The sequence below is a fragment of the Rana temporaria genome, chromosome 8 (assembly GCF_905171775.1).
Source record: "Rana temporaria chromosome 8, aRanTem1.1, whole genome shotgun sequence".
NCBI classification, from domain to species: Eukaryota; Metazoa; Chordata; class Amphibia; order Anura; family Ranidae; genus Rana; species Rana temporaria.
Genome location: NC_053496.1, coordinates 2224298 through 2248010, shown reverse-complemented (window position 1 = coordinate 2248010; position 23713 = coordinate 2224298). Strand labels below are relative to the sequence as shown.

General features: G+C 48.2%; 1 protein-coding gene across 2 annotated transcripts in view; it reads left to right on the top strand.

Moving 5' to 3' along the window:
• LRRC23 (leucine rich repeat containing 23) overlaps positions 1 to 14212 on the top strand; it is a 33532-nt gene extending 19320 nt beyond the window's left edge. Inside the window, exons 4-8 of one of the 2 annotated variants that reach the window (XM_040361203.1) lie at positions 1913 to 2025; positions 4712 to 4968; positions 7692 to 7822; positions 11698 to 11834; positions 13821 to 14212. In XM_040361203.1, coding sequence (XP_040217137.1) covers positions 1913 to 2025; positions 4712 to 4968; positions 7692 to 7822; positions 11698 to 11834; positions 13821 to 14052 — 870 coding nt within the window. In that variant the 3' untranslated portion in view covers positions 14053 to 14212. Of the gene's footprint in view, positions 1 to 1912; positions 2026 to 3309; positions 3422 to 4711; positions 4969 to 7691; positions 7823 to 11697; positions 11835 to 13820 lie in introns of those variants that run through there. The other variant, XM_040361204.1, reaches the window with a different exon arrangement.
• Positions 14213 to 23713: the final 9501 nt, after the last annotated feature.

The following is a 23713-nucleotide window of genomic DNA, read 5'->3' as shown; positions in this document are numbered from 1 at the left end:
AATAATAGTTAAAAATAAAAATAAGACAGTGTAGAAATAAATAAATACAATTCAATATAAAGAAATAATACAATAATAATTAAACATAAAAAAATAAGATAGTGTAAACATTTTTTTTTATAAAAGAAATATTACAATAATAGTTAGAAAAAAAAAAAAGACAGTGTAATAATAAATACAATTCAATATAAAGAAATAATACAATAATAATAAAAAAATATAGTGTAAACATTTTTCTTATAAAAATAAATACAATAATAGTTAAAATAAAATAAAAAAATAAGACAGTGTAAAAATTAATAAATACAATTAAATAAAAAGAAAGAATACAATAATAATTAAAAAATAAATACAATTCAATAAAAATAAATAATACAATAATAATTAAACATAAAAATAAAAAAATAAGATAGTGTAAACTTTTTTTATAAAAGAAATAATACAATAATAGTTAAAAAAATAAATAAGACAGTGTAAAAATAAATAAATATAATTCAATAAAAAGAAATACAATAATAAAAAAAATAAGACAGTGTGAAAATAAATAAATACAATTCAATAGAAAGAAATAATACAATAATAATTAAAAATAAAAAAATAAGATAGTGTAAACATTTTTTTTTTATAAAAGAAATATTACAATAATAGTTAAAAAAAACAGTGTAATAATAAATAAATACGATAAATACGATTCAATATAAAGAAATAATACAATAATAATTAAAAATAAAAATAAAAAAATAAGATAGTGTAAACATTTTATTTATAAAAAAAATAAGACAGTACAATACAATTAAATAAAAATAAATAATACAATAATAATAAAAAAGTAACAGTGTAAAAATTAATAAATACAATTAAATAAAAATAAATAATAATAATAAAAATAAGACAGTGTAAAAAAAAATATATCATAAAATAAATAATACAATAATAATTTAAAAATTATTTCCCCTGTCCCCAGGCGCAAAGGTGAATGTGCACTTAGATTCCCGCTCGCTTTTTTAAATGGCGATCTCACCGCACATGTGAGGTTATTCGCCACAAAAACATCAGAGCGAGAACGATAATTCTAGTGCCAGACCTCCTGTGTAACTCTGAACAGGTAACCTGTTGTGGCTTTTTAAAATGTCGCCTATGGAGATTTGTAATGAAGGGTTAATAAAAGGGTTAAACAAAGGAACATTTCTAAAAAAAACTTGACAGGTCGCTTTAAACTGACTTCATCTGCAGACAGAAGTTCATTCTTTGATCTGTAGATGAAGAAACAGAAAGATACAAAAAAATGAAACAATGTTTCTTTTTATTTTTCCGTTTCAGCGGCTGAACGATGTTGTTGATAAACATTGCCCCCTTTTTTTTTTTTGCTTTTTTTTCTTTACATCTCCAATTGCCGGGAAGTGCCCGGGTCTACCTGCGCATGCGCATCACAACAGCTGAGTTTACGATAAAGCTGTTGACACGGCGCCTGCGCACAATGGCGGGTACTTCTGGATAGAACATTGCGGCGCTGCCAAAATGCATTCATGCCGGTGAGGGGCGGATTTTTACATGATGGGGCCGGATTATTAAATGATGGGCGGTGCCGCAAAAATGGGGCCGCCCCCATTTTAGCGGCACCGCCCATCATTTAATAATCCGGCCCCATCGTGTACTAACCCGCCCCTCACCCACATGAACACGGCTCGGCAGCGCGGGGCACAATCTGACTAGAAAAAAATCTTCCGTCTGCTATTGTGCGCAGACGCCGTCTTGCCGTCACATCAGCTGTTGTGATGCGCATGCGCAGTACGTCCCGGGCACTATTCGACGGGGGGCGCTTCTCGACAGAACACCAGGACTTCAGCTGTCAGCAGAGGAACCTCATGGCTGCTTCTAAATGAATAAACATTTTTTTTTGTGACTTTTCCAGCCTCCGCCCCACGTGCCGCTAACTGAAGAAATGCTGAAGGAAGGACTGACCCTGCTGTGCAAGACAGGAAACGGCCTCGCTCATGCCTTTGTCAAGCTGGAAGTTAAACATAAGTAAGTTCCTGTAGAAATACAATGGGCCAGATTCACAGCGGAGATACGACGGCGTTTCTCCTGATACTCGGTCGTATCTCTGTTTCTATCTATGCGGCGGATTCATAGAATCAGTTACGCATAGATAACCCTAAGATCCGACAGGTGTAATAATTTTACACTGTCGGATCTTAAGATGCAATACCGCGGCCGCCGCTGGAGGGGAGTTCGCGTCATAAACCAGCGTCGGGTATGCAAATTAGGAGTTGCGGCGATTCACGACGGATTTTCGAGTTCGCTACGTCGCCGCTAGTCAAGTTTCCTGTCGCAAAGTTAGTCGTCGTTTTTGGTGCCTTAACTTTACACAGCACACGTATTGCTGTATAAAGTATGGCCGTCGTTCCCATGTCGAAATTTAAAAAATAATGTCGTTTGCGTAAGCCGTCCGGGAATACGGAAGTACGCTACGCGTGTCACCTTTTGAAAAAATTACGTCACGGCGCGTAAAGCACGGCGGGAATTTCGAAATGGAGCATGCGCAGTAGGTCCAGCACGGGAGCACGCCTAATTTAAATGGCACGCGCCCATTTAAATTACGCGGCCTTACGCCGGAGGCTGCCAGCGTAGGTTTTCATTGCAAGTGCTCTGTGAATCAGGCACTTGCGATGAAAACTTGCGGCGGTGTAACGTATCTACGATCTACTTCTAAAGATCTTTGGGCCAGATTCACGTAGAAGTTCATCACAATCCGGGGGGGGGGGGGGGGAGAGGAGAGATCTGGGGTCTTATAGATCCCACAGGTCTCCATAAAGAGGACCTGTCACTCCCCTATTACTATTACAAGGGATGTTGTTCATTCCTTATGATAGCAATAAAGTTGATTAAAAAAATAAGACAATGTAAAAAAATATATATATATTATAAAAGAAATAATACAATAATAGTTAAAAAAAAATTAAGACAGTGTTAAAATATACAAACAAATAAATAATACAAGAATAAAAAAAAAATAAGACCGTGTAATATATATATATATATGAGATAATACAATAATAGTTAAAAAATAAAACAAAAAATAAGACAGTGTAAAAACAAACAAATAAATAAAATTAAATAAAAATAAATAATACAATAATAATAATAATAATAAAAAAATAAGACAGTGTAAAAAAAAATATAAAAGAAAATACAATAATAATAATAATAAAAAAAAAGGCAGTGTAAAAATAAATAATACAATAATAATAAAAAAATAAGAAGGTGTAAAATAAATAAATAATACAATAATAATTAAAAAATTATTGTCTCCGCCCCACGTGCCGCTAACTGAAGAAATGCTAAAGGAAGGACTGACCCTGCTGTGCAAGACAGGAAACGGCCTCGCTCATGCCTTTGTCAAGCTGGAAGTTAAAGATAAGTAAGTTCCTGTAGAAATACAAAGATCTTTATAAGTTCATCACAATCCGGGGAAGGGGGGGGGGGGCAGAGGAGAGATCTGGGGGTCTTATAGATCCCACAGGTCTCCATAAAGAGGACCTGTCACTGCCCTATTCCTATTACAAGGGATGTTGTTCATCACTTATGATAGCAATAAAGTTGATAAAAAAAATAAGACAGTGTAAGAAAAAAAAATTATAAAATAAATAATACAATAATAGTTAAAAAAAAAATGTTATTGTATTATTTATTATTTAAATTCAATTAAAAAAAAGACAGTGTAAAGAAATAAAATAAATAATACGATAATAGTTAAAAAAATAAAAAAATAAGACCGTGTAAAAAATAAATAAATACAATTAAATAAAAAGAAACAATTCAATAATAAATAAAAATGAAAAAAAAACAGACAAAGTGTAAAAATGTTTTATAAAATAATTATTTCAAACAATAATAGTTACAAAAAAAATAAGACAGTGTAAAAATAAATAAATACAATAAAAAGAAATACAATAATTGTTACAAAAAAAAAAAAGTGTAAAAAATAAATAAAATTAAATGAAAGTAAAGAATACAATAATAATAATAAAAAAAGAGACAGTGTAAAAAAAAAACAATTATAAAATAAATAATACAATAATAGTTAAAATAAGACAGTGTAAAACTAAATACAATTAAATAAAAATAAATAATACAATAATAATAAAAAATAAAAATAAAAAAATAAGACAGTGTAAAAATAAATACAATTAAATAAAAATAAATAATACAATAATAATAAAAATAAAAAAATAAGACAGTGTAAAAAAAAAAAATATTAAATAAATAATACAACAATAATTGAAAAATGATTTCCCCCGTCTCCAGGCGCAAAGGTGAATGTGCACTTAGATTCCCGCTCGCTTTTGTAAATGGCGATCTCACCACACATGTGAGGTTATTCGCCACGAAAACATCGGAGCGAGAACGATAATTCTAGTGCCAGTCCTCCTGTGTAACTCTGAACAGGTAACCTGTCGTGGCTTTTAAAATGTCGCCTATGGAGATTTGTAAGTATTGTAGTTTGATGCTGTACCACGAGCGTGCGCAATTTTAAAAGCGTGACATGTTTTTTTTTTTAATCTTATATGACATCTTTTATATTTTTCTCCCAGCTGTCACTTCCCATATGAAGTGTGAATGTGATTGGTGGGAATAGGACGGGGCTGTGATATCATTTAGAAGAACCCAGAATGTGACTTCCCTTTCCCTTTCCCTTTCCCTCTTCCAGAGAGATCACAGACATCTCCATCCTGCAATCCTTCATACATCTGCGTTATGTGGATCTCTCCCAGAACACTCTTCAGGATCTCTCGTCTCTGAGCGCTCTCACCCATCTCCTCAGCCTCCGGGTAGACCAAAACCAGCTGCTCAGTGCCAACGGCCTGGGAGAACTCCCCTACCTACAAATGGCCAGCTTGGCCTACAACAAGCTACAGGACCTCCATGGGCTTTCCCACCCGCGGCTGGAGTCCCTCAACCTCATAGGTGAGTGATGGGCACACCATAGGAGCCGCTCTGCTGGTACCCCCCTGTACATCAGCACTTACAATGAGAGAGGGAGGGGCAGGACTGGGAGCCAATCAGAGGAACCAGCTGATTAGTGCCAATGGCCTGGGAGAACTCCCCTACCTACAAATGGCCAGCTTGGCCTCCAACGACCTACAGGACCTCCATGGGCTTTCCCACCCATCGCTGGAGTTTCTCAACCCCATGGGTGAGTGATGGGCACAACAATGAGAGAGGGCGGGGCAGGACTGGGAGCCAATAGGAGGAACAAGCAAAAGGATGACCTCTTCAGTCTTCTGGGCTGGAGAGAGGGCATTCTACAGGGGATGGTCAGAGACTGCAGACATGATACAAGAGATGATCAGAGACTACAGACATTATACAGGAGATGGTCAGAGACTGCAGACATGATACAAGAGAGGGTCAGAGACTGCAGACATGATACAGGAGATGATCAGAGACTGCAGACATGATACAGGAGATGATCAGAGACTACAGACATAGTACAAGAGATGATCAGAGACTGCAGACATGATACAAGAGATGGTCAGAGACTGCAGATATAATACAGGAGATGGTCAGAGACTACAGACATGATACAAGAGATGGTCAGAGACTGCAGACATGATATAGGAGATGGTCAGAGACTGCAGACATAATACAGGAGATGGTCAGAGACTACAGACATGATACAAGAGATGGTCAGAGACTGCAGACATGATATAGGAGATGGTCAGAGACCGCAGACATAATACAGGAGATGGTCAGAGACCACAGACATGATACAGGAGATGGTCAGAGACCACAGACATGATACAGGAGATGGTCATAGACTGCAGACATAGTACAGGAGATGGTCAGAGACTGCAGACATGATATAGGAGATGGTCAGAGACTGCAGACATAGTACAGGAAATGATCAGACACTGCAGACATGATACAGGAGATGGTCAGAGACTGTAGACATGATACAGGAGATGGTCAGAGACTGTAGACATGATACAGGAGATGGTCAGAGACTGTAGACATGATACAGGAGATGGTCAGAGACTGCAGACATAATACAGGAGATGGTCAGAGACTACAGACATGATACAAGAGATGGTCAGAGACTGCAGACATGATATAGGAGATGGTCAGAGACCGCAGACATAATACAGGAGATGGTCAGAGACTACAGACATGATACAAGAGATGGTCAGAGACTGCAGACATGATATAGGAGATGATCAGAGACTGCAGACATAGTACAGGAGATGATCAGAGACTGCAGACATAATACAGGAGATGGTCAGAGACTACAGACATGATACAAGAGATGGTCAGAGACTGCAGACATGATATAGGAGATGATCAGAGACTGCAGACATAATACAGGAGATGGTCAGAGACTGCAGACATAATACAGGAGATGGTCAGAGACTACAGACATGATACAAGAGATGGTCAGAGACTGCAGACATGATATAGGAGATGGTCAGAGACCGCAGACATAATACAGGAGATGGTCAGAGACCACAGACATGATACAGGAGATGGTCAGAGACCACAGACATGATACAGGAGATGGTCATAGACTGCAGACATAGTACAGGAGATGGTCAGAGACTGCAGACATGATATAGGAGATAGTCAGAGACTGCAGACATGATATAGGAGATGGTCAGAGACTGCAGACATAGTACAGGAAATGATCAGAGACTGCAGACATAATACAGGAGATGATCAGAGACTGCAGACATAATACAGGAGATGGTCAGAGACTGCAGACATAATACAGGAGATGATCAGAGACTGCAGACATGATACAGGAGATGGTCAGAGACTGTAGACATAGTACAGGAGATGATCAGTACGGGGTATGCTACAAGGGATAGTAGGAGACTGCAGACATAGTACAGGAGATGGTCAGAGACTGTAGACATGATACAGGAGATGGTCAGTATGGGGTATACTACAAGGGATAGTAAGAGACTGCAGACATACTATAGGAGTTGTTGGGAGACTAGGGACATACTTCAGGAGCCCTAAATCGGAGACAAGAATAAATGGCTGCAGGGCCCCCTCGGGCTGCACTAGAAGTGCCCAAAAGTCCACATACAACCCTCGGGCCTCATGTTGGGCACCAGGGCTATGACCTTATTGGGATGGGGTGTGTAGACGAATCACCAGCCCAACATAATTATTATTGTATTCGGTATTTAGCTGATAAATTCAGATTTTTGCCCGGAGTTCGGTACCAAGTTTCGGTTTTCGGTAGAGACAAATGTTGAATGCCTCCAAATGTGAAAACTCCGAATCGAGTCTTTCTAGAAGAGCGCCATCGCTCGACACGCGGGTCCCCATGGTGGCCATTCACACATGAGCGCCGCGGCCGGAACAAGTCCATGAGTTTCTTTGGGGCGGAGCTCCGTGTTTTTGGCTCCTACAGACTTCAATGGGAGTGTCTGAAAAACGCTGCCTCTCCTTCCTCTAGTATGATCATCAGCGCCATCTAGTGGTCATAACGCAGTATTTCTTTTGATTGAAGTATTTCAGAAGAAATGCCACATTTTGGCCACTAGATGGAGCCGACAATCATAATTCATAATTATATTACAAGCAATCTGGCAAACATTTGTGGTGCCCGAGCTCAGGCGTGAACCTTAAATACAGGAACTAACATGTCTTGCCTACTTACCTTCCTGACTATGTCTCCTCAGGGAATAAACTGCGTACATTGGAGAGTCTCAACTGCATTAATCTATACAGTCTGCACACTCTGGAACTACGAACCAATCAGCTGCAGAGCACAGCCGGACTTTACCTGCCAAACCTGCGTAACCTTTACCTGGTGAATATATCTGAATGTACCCGTTACACAAAGCCAAATGTTTGAAGGACACTCATACTTATTGAATCACTGGTTTGGGGTCACTGGACCATCACACTTACCTACTGGGGACACTGGACCATCACACTTACCTACTGGGGACACTGGGCCATCACACTTACCTACTGGGGACACTGGGCTATCACACTTACCTACTGGGGACACTGGGCCATCACACTTACCTACTGGGGACACTGGGCCATCACACTTACCTACTGGGGACATTGGACCATCACACTTACCTACTAGGGACACTGGGCCATCACACTTACCTATTGGGGACACTGGGCCATCACACTTATCTACTGGGGACATTGGGCCATCACACTTACCTACTGGAGACATTGGGCCATCACACTTACCTACTGGGGACATTGGGCCATCACACTTACCTACTGGGGACATTGGGCCATCACACTTACCTACTGGGGACACTGGACAATCACACTTACCTACTGGGGACACTGGGCCATCACACTTACCTACTGGGGACATTGGGCCATCACACTTACCTACTGGGGACACTGGAACACCACACTTACCTACTGGGGACACTGGACCATCACACTTACCTACTGGGGACACTGGGCCATCACACTTACCTACTGGGGACACTGGGCCATCACACTTACCTACTGGGGAGTCGGGACACTGGGCCATCACACTTACCTACTGGGGACACTTGAACTCCACACTTACCTACTGGGGACACTGGACCAACACACCTACCTACTGGGGACACTGGACCATCACACCTACCTACTGGGGACACTGGACCATCACACCTACCTACTGGGGACACTGGACCATCACACCTACCTACTGGGGACACTGGGCCATCACACTTACCTACTGGGGACACTGGAACACCACACTTACCTACTGGGGACACTGGGCTATCACACTTACCTACCGGGGACACTGGACTATCACACTTACCTATTGGGGACACTGGACCATCACACTTACCTACTGGGGACACTGGGCCATCACACTTACCTACTGGGGACACTGGAACATCACACTTACCTACTGGGGACACTGGGCCATCACACTTACCTACTGGGGACACTGGGCCACCACACTTACCTACTGGGGACATTGGGCCATCACACTTACCTACTGGGGACACTGGGCCATCACACTTACCTACAGGGGACACTGGGCCATCACACTTACCTACAGGGGACACTGGGCCATCACATTTACCTACTGGGGACATTTGGGCCATCACACTTACCTACTGGGGACATTGGGCCATCACACTTACCTACTGGGGACACTGGGCCATCACACTTGCCTACTGGGGACATTGGGCCATCACACCTACCTACTGGGGACATTGGACCATCACACTTACCTACCGGGGACACTGGGCTATCACACTTACCTACTGGGGACATTGGGCCATCACACTTACCTACTGGGGACACTGGGCCATCACACTTACCTACTGGGGACATTGGACCATCACACTTACCTACTGGGGACATTGGGCCATCACACTTACCTACTGGGGACACTGGGGCATCACACCTACCTACTGGGGACACTGGATCATCACACTTACCTACTGGGGACATTGGACCATCACACTTACCTACAGGGGACACTGGACCATCACACTTACCTACAGGGGACACTGGACCATCACACTTACCTACTGGGGACACTGGGCTATAAAACTTGCCTACTGGGGACACTGGGCCATCACACTTACCTACAGGGGACACTGGGCCATCACACTTACCTACTGGGGACACTGGGCCACCACACTTACCTACCGGGGACACTGGGCCATCACACTTACCTACTGGGGACATTGGACCATCACACTTACCTACTGGGGACATTGGACCATCACACTTACCTACAGGGGACACTGGACCATCACACTTACCTACAGGGGACACTGGACCATCACACTTACCTACTGGGGACACTGGACCATCACACTTACCTACAGGGGACACTGGACCATCACACTTACCTACTGGGGACACTGGACCATCACACTTACTTACTAGAGACACTGGACCATCACACTTACCTACTGGGGACACTGGGCCATCACACTTACCTACTGGGGACACTGGAACACCACACTTACCTACTGGGGACACTGGGCCATCACACTTACCTACTGGGGACACTGGAACACCACACTTACCTACTGGGGACACTGGGCCATCACACTTACCTACTGGGAACACTGGGCCATCACACTTACCTACTGGGAACACTGGACCACCACACTTACCTACTAGGGTCACTGGACCATCACACTTACCTACTGGGGTCACTGGACCATCACACTTACCTACTGGGGACACTGGGCCATCACACCTACCTACTGGGGAGTCGGGACACTGGGCCATCACACTTACCTACAGGGGACACTGGGCCATCACACTTACCTACTGGGGACACTGGAACACCACACTTACCTACTGGGGACACTGGAACACCACACTTACCTACTGGGGACACTGGACCATCACGTCTAACTATTGGGGACCCTGGACCATCACACCTACCTACTGGGGACACTGGGCCATCACACTTACCTACTGGGGACACTGGGCCATCACACCTACCTATTGGAGACACTGGGTCATCATACTTGCCTACTGGGGACACTGGGCTATCACACTTACCTACTGGGGATACTGGACCCTCACACCTACCTACTGGGGATACTGGACCATCACACTTACCTATTGGGGACACTGGACCATCACACCTACCTACTGGGGACACTGGACCATCACACCTACCTACTGGGGAAACTGGACCATCCATCACACCTATCTACTGGGGACACTGGACCATCACACCTACCTACTGGGGACACTGGACCATCACACCTACCTACTGGGGACACTGGACCATCCATCACACCTACCTATTGAGGACACTGGACCATCCATCACACCTTTCTAATGGGGACACTGGACATCACACCTACCTATTACACGGGCCAAATGTTTGAAGGACACCCCTCCTTACTGAGTTCCGGTGTCTCCAATGAAGGGTCCTGTAATGCTGCGGGGTACAAAGACATCTTGGACCTCGGTAACAGTTCGGTGAAGGTCTTTGTCTGTTCTAGCATGCCTGTGTATGAAGCCAAGTCTATAAAGACACGGTGTGACCAGCTTGGTGCGGAGGAACTCAAGTGACCTTCACAGAGCCCCGACCTCATCCCTAGTGAACACCCCTGTGAATTGGAATGCAGATTGCGAGCCAGGTCTTCTCATCCAACATCAGGACCTGACCTCACCAATGGGCACAAATTCCCACAAACCTCCAAAATGTTGTGGAAAGTCTTCCCAAAGAAGTAGAGGATGTTATAACTGCAAAGGGGGGTAACTCCATATTAATGACCATGGTTTTTTAATTGAGATGCCCCACAAGCCCAGGGCCTTGACCTCCTGACTTGAACCCTACTAAACACCTTGGTGATGAATTGAACTGCCAGTTGTGAGCCAGGTCTTCTCGTCCAACATCAGTACCCAACCTCACTAATGCTCTTTTGGCTCAGTGGATACAAGTTTCCCCAGACACACCCCAAGATCTCGTGGAAAGCCTTCCCAGAGGAGTGGAGGCCATTGTGGGCCCAAATGGAGGCCAACTCCATAATCATGGCCCTGGTTTAGAAATGAGATGTTAAAGAGGCCTGTATAGGTGTGATGGCCGGGTGTCCCCACACTTTTGGCCATAAAGGGTATTTTTAGAGCTTACAAGCTCAAAAAGGGACACCCCATTCTCCAGACTGACACCCACCCATCATGGGATATTGATATTTGTATGACTCTTTACCATTTGGTTGTCCTCAGGCCCAGAATAACATAAAGTCATTGGAAGGATTGGAGCATCTCGTCAGTCTCACCAGCCTTCATCTAAGAGACAACCAACTGGAGACCCTGGACGGCTTCTCGGAGAACATGCGAGCTCTTCAGTACCTGAACCTCCGGTATGAAGATCCATTTCCACCCGGGCACGGCTTCCTGCCTAATGAATAATGTCCCCTACCTATCCTGCCTACCCTATGTACTTACCTTTTTTTGTCTGGTCACATGATCCTGTAGCTCCAGCTTCCCTGTGTCAGAGAGCAGCAGCTGCAGGGGAGAGAAGGGAGCACTCGACAATGGCTGGAAATTCTGGGAGCGGTGACATCACCTATCGGCTTCCATGTCCCAGTCATTGTGGAGTGCTCCCTCCTCTCCCCTGCAGATGCTGCTTTCTGACACAGGGAAGCTGGAGCTGCAGGATCATGAGACCGGACCAGAATGGACTGGCAAAAAGGTAAGTGTAGAGATCCTTTTTTACATAGGGTAAGCAGGATAGGCATTTTTAGGAATACTTATTGTTAGGGGGCAGTAAAAAGAGTCTGTCCTCCAGTATAATCCCCACCAGGCCAGTCTGTCCCCCAGTATAATCCCCACCAGGCCAGTCTGTCCTCCAGTATAATCCCCACCAGGTCAGTCTGTCCCCCAGTATAATCCCCACCAGGTCAGTCTGTCCCCCAGTATAATCCCCACCAGGTCAGTCTGTCCCCCAGTATAATCCCCACCAGGTCAGTCTGTCCTTCAGTTTAATCCCCACCAGGTCAGTCTGTCCCCCAGTATAATCCCCACCAGGCCAGTCTGTCCTTCAGTTTAATCCCCACCAGGCCAGTCTGTCCCCCAGTATAATCCCCACCAGGTCAGTCTGTCCCCCAGTATAGTCCCCACCAGGTCAGTCTGTCCTACAGTAAAATCCCCACCATGCCAGTCTCTCCTCCAGTAAAATCCCCACCAGGTCAGTCTGTCCTCCAGTATAATCCCCACCAGGTCAGTCTGTCCCCCAGTATAATCCCCACCAGGTCAGTCTGTCCCCCAGTATAATCCCCACCAGGTCAGTCTGTCCCCCAGTATAATCCCCACCAGGCCAGTCTGTCCCCCAGTATAATCCCCACCAGGTCAGTCTGTCCTCCAGTAAAATCCCCACTAGGTCAGTCTGTCCCCCAGTATAATCCCCACCAGGTCAGTCTGTCCCCAGTACAGCCCCCCCCCCCCCAGTCAGTCTATACCTCAGTACACCCCCCCCCCAGGTCAGTCTGTACTCCAGTATAATCCCCACCAGGTCAGTCTGTCACCCAGTACAGCCCCCCCCAGGTCAGTCTGTACCCAAGTACATCCCACCCCAGGTCAGCCTGTCCCCCAGTATAATCCCCACCAGGTCAGTCTGTCCCCAGTACAGCCCCCCCCCAGTCAGTCTATACCTCAGTACACCCCCCCCCCCCCAGGTCAGTCTGTCCTCCAGTATAATCCCCACCAGGTCAGTCTGTCCCCCAGTACAGCCCCCCCCAGTCAGTCTATAACCCAGTACTTCCCCCCTCAGGTCAGTCTGTCCTCCAGTATAATCCCCCCCCCCAGGTCAGTCTGTCCCCCAGTATAATCCCCACCAGGCCAGTCTGTACCCCAGTTAAAGCACCCCCCCCCCCCCCACCAATATAATTAAAAACCAACTGGAAGCGGATTGGGAGGGAAGAGGAGGATAGGAGGACTGGTGCTGCAGGGCTGCCACTAATGTGTCCGGGTTTCAGGTGGACTGAAACCCAGACACAGGATCTAAAACCCTGAGTGAATCCCGGACCGGTGGCAACCCTACACAGAGTTTTGGTTAAGATAATCTTTGAAGCGGTGTGCCCATTATGAAGACTGGTAGCTTACTAAGGGAGCCTGAAGAAGAAGGGAGGGGTCTAAGGACTAAACCAACTAACCCCAACATACAGGTAATCTAGAATATACCATTTTACAGACACTAAAATACATGTTGTAGCTCCACGGAATTGCCACTAGATGGCACCTTATATAATGAAATCCAATGCAATAGTGATGGATAAACGATAAGTGTCCCAGAAGATTATAATTCCATAGAGTATTTATTGAGTTTCCTTCAACCTTCCCCTTTGCAGAGGTAATCTGGTGCCCAGGGTACAAGAAGTGGAGAAGCTGAAAGTTCTCCCCATGCTCCGAGCGTTGGTTCTGAGGGAGAACCCAGCCGAGGAGGAGGATGGTTACCGTCTGGAAACGCTCATCGCTCTGCCCAACCTGGAGAGACTTGATAAAAATTTCTTCGAGGAGGAAGAAAGGACGGAAGCTGCAGAAACCAGGACGACCCGACTGGAGGAGGGACTAAATATATAACAGGGGGACAGCAAATGGGATCGGGAGGGTGGATGAGGGACGAGACCTCCAGTCTTTGTATGTTTGCGGGTGAATGATACAGTGTTGCTCAACCATCTGAGAATTTTGAATGTAAGATATGTCCTTAAAGTTCAATAAAGTTTCGAGGACGTATCTCTTATGCCCATCTCCTCTCTGACTGCCAAGACCAAAAGGACCCGGCTGGAGGGCAGACTTCATATATAAACAGGGGGATAGTGGGAAATACTGGGGTGGGAGATAAGGGATGAGGGGGATAGTGGGAAAGACTGGGGTGGGAGATAAGGGATGAGGGGGATAGTGGGAAATACTGGGGTGGGAGATAAGGGATGAGGGGGATAGTGGGAAAGACTGGGGTGGGAGATAAGGGATGAGGGGGATAGTGGGGAAGACTGGGGTGGGGGATAAGGGATGAGGGGGATAGTGGGGAAGACTGGGGTGGGAGATAAGGGATGAGGGGGATAGTGGGGAAGACTGGGGTGGGAGATAAGGGATGAGGGGGATAGTGGGGAAGACTGGGGTGGGAGATAAGGGATGAGGGGGATAGTGGGGAAGACTGGGGTGGGGGATAAGGGATGAGGGGGATAGTGGGGAAGACGGGGGTGGGGGATAAGGGATGAGGGGGATAGTGGGAAGACTGGGGTGGGGGATAAGGGATGAGATCTGTAGTTGTTGTATGTGTCGGGGTGAATGATACATTATCACTTAACCATCGGAGGACTTTGGACGTAAGAGATACGTCCTAAGGCCCAGATTCACAAAGAGATACTCCGGTGTATTATCTCCTGATATCTCCTGATCCCCCATCGTATCTCTGACTTACACTGGTCCTATCTATGCGCCTGGTTCATAGAATCACATACGCATAGATAGGGCTAAGATCCGACAGTGTTACAATGTGTTACACTGTCGGATCTTTTTTTCAATTTAAAAATGGCGCCGGGGGCGTTCCCGCTGATTTACAATAAATAATAGGTAAATCAGCGAGATACGCAAATTCACGAACGTACACGGACCCGTCGCAGTGTTCTTACGTCGTTTCCGTAGCGGTTTTCCGTCGTATACTTACCCCTTCTTTTATCAGGCGCAGCCAATGTTAAGTATAGCCGACGTTCCCGCGTCGAATTTAAATTTTTTAACGTCGTTTGCGTAAGTCGTTCTCGAATACGGACGGACGTCGTTTACGTAAGCGTCGTAACCACTGACGTTCTAGCGACGTCAGTGGGAGCAATGCACGCCGGGAAATTTCGCGGACGGCGCCTGCGCATTTAAATCGGCGCGGGAACGCGCCTGATTTAAATATGACACTCCCCTAGCCGCGGAATTTGAATTCCGCCGGGGGATTTAGGATCCGCCGTCGCAAGTTTGGAGGTATGTGGTTTGTGAATTAGCCACTTGCCTCCTAAACTTGCGGGAGCGGATCTTAATTCACGTAGATCGAGCGGATCTATAGATCCGCTGCGCTACGTGAATCTGGCCCTAAAAGTTCAATGAAGTTTCTAGGAAGTATGTTTTCCACTTCTCCCCTCTGCCCTGCCAAGACCAGGCTGGAGGACAGACCCCGATATATAACAGGGGGGCAGCGGATAAGATTGGGGTGGGAGATAAGGGATGAGGGGGATAGTGGGAAGACTGGGGTGGGGGATAAGGGATGAGGGGGATAGTGGGAAAGACTGGGGTGGGAGATAAGGGATGAGGGGGATAGTGGGAAGACTGGGGTGGGGGATAAGGGATGAGGGGGATAGTGGGAAGACTGGGGTGGGGGATAAGGGATGAGGGGGATAGTGGGAAAGACTGGGGTGGGAGATAAGGGATGAGGGGGATAGTGGGAAAGACTGGGGTGGGAGATAAGGGATGAGGGGGATAGTGGGAAGACTGGGGTGGGGGATAAGGGATGAGGGGGATAGTGGGAAAGACTGGGGTGGGAGATAAGGGATGAGGGGGATAGTGGGAAGACTGGGGTGGGAGATAAGGGATGAGGGGGATAGTGGGAAGACTGGGGTGGGAGATGAGGGGGATAGTGGGAAAGACTGGGGTGGGGGATAAGGGATGAGGGGGATAGTGGGAAGACTGGGGTGGGAGATAAGGGATGAGGGGGATAGTGGGAAAGACAGGGGTGGGAGATAAGGGATGAGGGGGATAGTGGGGAAGACTGGGGTGGGAGATAAGGGATGAGGGGGATAGTGGGGAAGACTGGGGTGGGAGATAAGGGATGAGGGGGATAGTGGGGAAGACTGGGGTGGGAGATAAGGGATGAGGGGGATAGTGGGGAAGACTGGGGTGGGGGATAGTGGGAAAGACTGGGGTGGGGGATAAGGGATGAGGGGGATAGTGGGGAAGACTGGGGTGGGAGATAAGGGATGAGGGGGATAGTGGGGAAGACTGGGGTGGGAGATAAGGGATGAGGGGGATAGTGGGAAAGACTGGGGTGGGAGATAAGGGATGAGGGGGATAGTGGGAAAGACGGGGGTGGGAGATAAGGGATGAGGGGGATAGTGGGGAAGACTGGGGTGGGAGATAAGGGATGAGGGGGATAGTGGGGAAGACTGGGGTGGGAGATAAGGGATGAGATCTGTAGTTGTTGTATGTGTCGGGGAGTATGATACATTACCGCTTAACCCAGGGGTTGACAAATTTGCTTGGAATCTAGGAGTCAGCTAAAAAAGTTAGGAGCCAGAAAATGCGCCCCGTCCCGACGAGCTTGCGCGCAGAAGCGAACACATACGTGAGTAGCGCCCGCATATGTAAACGGTGTTCAAACCACACATGTGAGGTATCATCGCGATTGGTAGAGCGAGAGCAATAATTCTAGCACTAGACCTCCTCTGTAACTCAAAACATGCAACCTGTAGATTTTTTTTAAACGTTGCCTATGAAGATTTGTCGGCATTCCACGAGCGGACGCAATTTTGAAGCGTGACATGTTGGGTATGAATTTACTCGGCGTAACATTATCTTTCATAATATTAAAAAAAATGGGGATAACTTTACTGTTGTCTTATTTTTTAATTTAAAAAAGTGTAATTTTTTCCCAAAAAAGTGCGCTTGTAAGACCGTTGCGCAAATACGGCGTAACAAAGTATTGCAACGATCGCCATTTTATTCTCCAGGGTGTTAGGATAAAAAATATATATAATGTTTGGGGGTTCTAATTATAGGGAAGAAGATGGCAGTGAAAATAGTGAAAAATTACATTAGAATTGCTGTTTAACTTGTAATACCAATGGCCCACCACCAGATGGCGCCAGCTCACAAAAAAAATAAAATAAAAATAAAAAAAATTTGCCCCCCTTCCAAGCCAAGTCGCCAGGACCCTATTTCTAGTCGCCATGGTGACCTGGCGCCCGGGATTTGTCGTGCCCTGGCTTAACCATCGGAGGACTTTGAACGTAAGAGATACGTCCTAAAAGTTCAATGAAGTTTCTAGGACGTATCTCTTATGCCCATCTCCTCTCTGACTGCCAAGACCAGGCTGGAGGACAGACCCCGATATATAACAAGGGGGCAGCGGATAAGATTGGGGTGGGAGATAAGGGATGAGGGGGATAGTGGGAAGACTGGGGTGGGAGATAAGGGATGAGGGGGATAGTGGGAAGACTGGGGTGGGGGATGAGGGGGATGAGTGGGAAAGACGGGGGTGGGGGATAAGGGATGAGGGGGATAGTGGGAAGACTGGGGTGGGGGATGAGGGGGATGAGTGGGAAAGACTGGGGTGGGAGATAAGGGATGAGGGGGATAGTGGGGAAGATTGGGGTGGGGGATAAGGGATGAGGGGGATAGTGGGAAGACTGGGGTGGGAGATAAGGGATGAGGGGGATAGTGGGAAAGACTGGGGTGGGAGATAAGGGATGAGGGGGATAGTGGGGAAGATTGGGGTGGGGGATAAGGGATGAGGGGGATAGTGGGGAAGATTGGGGTGGGGGATAAGGGATGAGGGGGCAGCGGGTAAGATTGGGGTGGGAGATGAGGGATGAGGGGGATAGTGGGAAAGATTGGGGTGGGGGATAAGGGATGAGGGGGATAGTGGGAAAGACGGGTGGGGGATGAGGGGGATGAGTGGGAAAGACTGGGGTGGGGGATAAGGGATGAGGGGGATAGTGGGAAGACTGGGGTGGGAGATAAGGGATGAGGGGGATAGTGGGAAGACTGGGGTGGGAGATGAGGGATGAGGCCTCTAGTTGTATGTTTGTGGGTTGATGATACATTATCTCTTCACCATCTAATGAATTTGAACGTAAGAGATACGTCCTAACAAGCCTGAAGTGGGAAAGAGAAATTGCAATTTTTTTTTTAATAAAATACTTTTCTTCATCTTTTTATTTTATTTTTGATCTCAGCGCTGATTTCCTGCAGCCTCTTTCAGCCACTTCCCGTCTTGCACACTTTCACGGGACCCGGTGTCTGCTAGTGACGGCACTTCAAGACGCGTGTCAGCGGGGGTCACTTGTATCCTCAATCGGGGGGAACATGTGACACAGTGACAACGTAAAAATCACAATTGGGAGAGAGTTGTCACCCCATAACAGGAAGTGCTTGAGCAAAGAACCTTCATGGCAGTGAGACAACTCAGAGCGTTACCACATTACGGCCACTAGGTGGTGCTGACGATCCAAGGTAATAAAAGTCTAAAAAATGTAAAATTAAAAAAAGGTACCCAGCCCTTCCCCCATACAAGTTAATGCCATGATGTGCTAGTACACAGGTGTCAAACACAAGGCCCGCGGGCCGAATCCGGCCCTCCAGGCCATTTCATGTGGCCCTCGCACCTCTCCTGCAGCTGAGGGTGCAACGGATCAAAAAACTCACGGTTCGGATCGTTCCTCGGATCAGGAGTCACGGATCGGCCAAAAAAAAAAAAAAAAACCCTATTGTAATATCCACATCTCACCCCCCCCCCACTGTAATACCCACATCTCCCCCCCCCCCCACTGTAATATCCCCATCACCCCCCCCCCACTGTAATATCCACATCTCCCCCACTGCAGTGGCGTCACCCGGGTTGGTGTCACCCGGTGCAGACAAACATGGAGTCAACCCCCCTCCCACCAACTATAGTCCCCCCTCAGTAAAGAACCCCCTCGGTGCAGACACCCCCTCTCAGTACAGACCCCCCCCAGGTAGTACAGACAGATCCCCCCCAGGTAGTACAGACAGACCCCCCCAGAGGTAGTACAGCCGGACCCTCCCCCCAGAGGTAGTACAGCCAGACCCCCCCTCCAGAGGTAGTACAGCCAGACCCCCCCCCAGAGGTAGTACAGACAGACCCCCCAGATAGTACAGACAGACCCCCCCAGAGGTAGTACAGACAGACCCCCCCCCCAGAGCTAGTACAGACAGACCCCCCCCCCCAGAGGTAGTACAGACAGACCCCCCCCCAGAGGTAGTACAGCCAGACCCCCCCCAGAGGTAGTACAGCCAGACCCCCCCAGAGGTAGTACAGCCAGACCCCCCCCCAGAGGTAGTACAGACAGACCCCCCCAGAGGTAGTACAGCCAGACCCCCCCCAGAGGTAGTACAGCCAGACCCCCCCCCAGAGGTAGTACAGCCAGACCCCCCCCCCCCCAGAGGTAGTACAGCCAGACCCCCCCCCCAGAGGTAGTACAGCCAGACCCCCCCAGAGGTAGTACAGCCAGACCCCCCCAGAGGTAGTACAGCCAGACCCCCCCCAGAGGTAGTACAGCCAGACCCCCCCCAGAGGTAGTACAGCCAGACCCCCCCCCCCCCAGAGGTAGTACAGCCAGACCCCCCCCCCAGAGGTAGTACAGCCAGACCCCCCCAGAGGTAGTACATACAGACACTCCCAGTAGTATGACTCCCAGCGGTGTGTCCCACGAGCGCGGGTTTCTCCTCCTCTGTGGGTGTAAACAGAGAGGAGGGCCGCCGCCGGGTGTACCAAGATGGCCGCGGCTCCAGAGCTAGGCCGAAGCCACGGCCATAACATTAGGAAAGGCCGCGGCTTCGCCACAGTGTGTGCCGATCCGAAGGGGGTGACCCGTTCGGATCACGGATCAACTGTGATCCGTTGCACCACGACCTGCAGCTGCAGGAGCGCTCCAGCCCTCCTCTGGTCCTCCTCCAGACCCTGTACTTTCTGCTTTCAAGCAATGCATCCAGCTTCTTCCCAGCAGCAGCATAAGGAAAAGGGGGGGGGGCACTGTGATGTAAGGGAGAGTGGGGGGGACCCAACTTCAGATGGTGGGGGGGCTCTTGACATCTAATGTAAGGGGGAGGGGATGCGCTGGACATCTAATCTTACAGATACAACCGGCCCTTCTGAGGGGCAATCATAATGCTGATGGGCCCCCGCCATGAAATGGAGTGACACCCCTGATCTACAGGAACAAGAACCTTCATGGCAGTGTGACAACTCGCTCAGCAATTGGGAGACAGGGACAGAGCGTTACCACATTACAGCCACTAGATGGTGCTGACGATCCAGAGTAATAAATGTTTCAAAGCTCGTAAAGTCTATAAAAAAATAAGTATAAAAAAATAGGTGTGATGGGGGGTGTGATGTGTAGGGGGGAGGACTGGGATGTTAAGGGGGTAGGTGATGGAGGAGGGGGGATGATGTGAAGGGGGTAGGTAATGTGGGAGGGGGGAGATATGAAGGGGGGAGAGTGATGTGAGGGTGTAGGTGATAGGGTGGGACTGTGATGGGGAAAGGGGTGTGTAAGGGGGGTAGGTGATAGGGGAGGGGTGTGATGTGAAGGGGGGACAGTAATGGAGGGTGTAATATGGAAGGGGGGGTGTGATGTGAGGGGGGTAGGTGATGGGGAGGGGGGTGTGATGTGATAGGGAGGGGGCGTGATGTGAGGGGGGTAGGTGATGGGGGAGGGAGGGTGTGAGGTGATGGGAGGGGGGTGTGATGGGGAGGGGGAGGGGGGGTGTGAGGTGATGGGGGTGTAATGTGAGGGGGTAGGTGATGGGGGGTGTGTGATGTGATGGGGAGGGGGGGGGTGATGTGATGGGGGTGTAATGTGAGGGGGGTAGGTGATGGGGAGGGGGGTGTGATGTGAGGCCCCCTACCATTACCCGGGCCCCCTACCACTGGGGCCTATCACAGTCTGGGGGGGGGGGGGTTCACAGTCTAGGAGGGGGGTGTCACAGTCTGGGGGGGGAGGGTGTCACAGTCTGGGGGGGGAGGGTGTCACAGTCTAGGACGGGGGTGTCACAGTCTGGGAGGAGGGGGGTGTCACAGTCTGGGGGGGGGAGGGTGTCACAGTCTGGGGGGGGGAGGGTGTCACAGTCTGGGGGGGAGGGTGTCACAGTCTGGGAGGGGGGTCACAGTCTGGGGGGGGGGGGTCACAGTCTGGGGGGGGGGGTGTCACAGTCTGGGGGGGGAGGGTGTCACAGTCTGGGGGGGGGGGTTGGGCGCGGCGCGGAGATACGTTTGGGGATGAAGACGACGTCTCTCATTTATTTCCCTTTAGCGGCGTACCATCCACATGGAGGAGACGTCAGCACAGACGGGGGAGGGGAGGGGGATTTATTGAGGGGGGGGGGGTGACAATGACGCCGTGCTAAAAATACAGAATCCGTCCCCCCCGATCCGATGCGCCCCCCCGGATTATGGGAAGTAGAGGAGCGGAGAGGACAATTCTATTCTCTGGTCTCCTTTTTACCACAACAGAGAAATGAAAGGAGAAATCTGATTGGTGGAGAAAAGTGACACCAAATTCATCCGATACAAAATCACCAAATAATATCTTCTTCATGAAATTCCTTCTTACCAGTGGGGGGCGCCAAGAAACCCATCAAGTGCAGCCGCTGTGCCCATCATCAACTGGTTTTATTCGTTTAGGATCAAGAGGAGAGGGATCTGTGATCAGCTGTGATTGGCCCTTTACCCCGATCTGTGATCAGCTGTGATTGGCCCTTTACCCCGATCTGTGATTGGCCCTTTACCCCAATCTGTGATCGGCTGTGATTGGCCCTTTACCCCGATCTGTGATCAGCTGTGATTGGCCCTTTACCCCGATCTGTGATTGGCCCTTTACCCCAATCTGTGATCGGCTGTGATTGGCCCTTTACCCCGATCTGTGATCAGCTGTGATTGGCCTTTTACCCCAAGCTGTGATTGGCCCTTTACCCCGATCTGTGATCGGCTGTGATTGGCCCTTTACCCCGATCTGTGATTGGCCCTTTACCCCAATCTGTGATCGGCTGTGATTGGCCCTTTACCCCGATCTGTGATCAGCTGTGATTGGCCTTTTACCCCAAGCTGTGATTGGCCCTTTACCCCGATCTGTGATCAGCTGTGATTGGCCTTTTACCCCGATCTGAGATCAGCTGTGATTGGCCCTTTACCCCGATCTGTGATCAGCTGTGATTGGCCCTTTACCCCGATCTGTGATTGGCCCTTTACCCCAATCTGTGATCGGCTGTGATTGGCCCTTTACCCCAATCTGTGATCGGCTGTGATTGGCCCTTTACCCCAATCTGTGATCAGCTGTGATTGGCCCTTTACCCCGATCTGTGATCGGCTGTGATTGGCCCTTTACCCCGATCTGTGATCAGCTGTGATTGGCCTTTTACCCCAAGCTGTGATTGGCCCTTTACCCCGATCTGTGATCGGCTGTGATTGGCCCTTTACCCCGATCTGTGATTGGCCCTTTACCCCAATCTGTGATCGGCTGTGATTGGCCCTTTACCCCGATCTGTGATCAGCTGTGATTGGCCTTTTACCCCAAGCTGTGATTGGCCCTTTACCCCGATCTGTGATCAGCTGTGATTGGCCTTTTACCCCGATCTGAGATCAGCTGTGATTGGCCCTTTACCCCGATCTGTGATCAGCTGTGATTGGCCCTTTACCCCGATCTGTGATTGGCCCTTTACCCCAATCTGTGATCGGCTGTGATTGGCCCTTTACCCCAATCTGTGATCGGCTGTGATTGGCCCTTTACCCCAATCTGTGATCAGCTGTGATTGGCCCTTTACCCCGATCTGTGATCAGCTGTGATTGGCCCTTTACCCCGATCTGAGATCAGCTGTGATTGGCCCTTTACCCCGATCTGTGATCAGCTGTGATTGGCCCTTTACCCCGATCTGTGATTGGCCCTTGACCCCGGATCTGTGATCGGCTGTGTAATGACTTGTTTCGGTTTGTCCTCATGTTGCCCAATGGAGGCGCCACACACACGGCAATAAATGACCGATTTCTTTTCCCACCGATCTCCCAATAGGGATCATCAGACATTAGTCGACCGCCAAATCGATCGTTTTGCCACACATGGGATTGAAACGGAAAGATATGATGGTCAGTGACCGATCGCAGCTCTGCCTCCTGGCGTGTGATCAATCAGAATCCGATCGGAAGAGAAAGTCTCTCAGTGCTGCCGATCGATACAAAACGATCGATCAACTTCCCCCCCGGCCAACTGACCAAAGGGAATTTACAACTAATCGATCGTTTTCCAGTTTGATCGAATCGCACATTGATTGGATAATAATATCAAAGCATTTACAGCCACACATTATACAATCAGATTGTACAATCTTCTTCTTTCGATCGATGTACAATCCCATCCAGACAATCAGAGAGCCATCGCTTCCCGATTTGATCGATTCCCGATTTGATCGATCAAACTTGAGTTGATTGGTCGGGGGGCAGAATGCGATTGATCGTTTTGCATCGATCGGA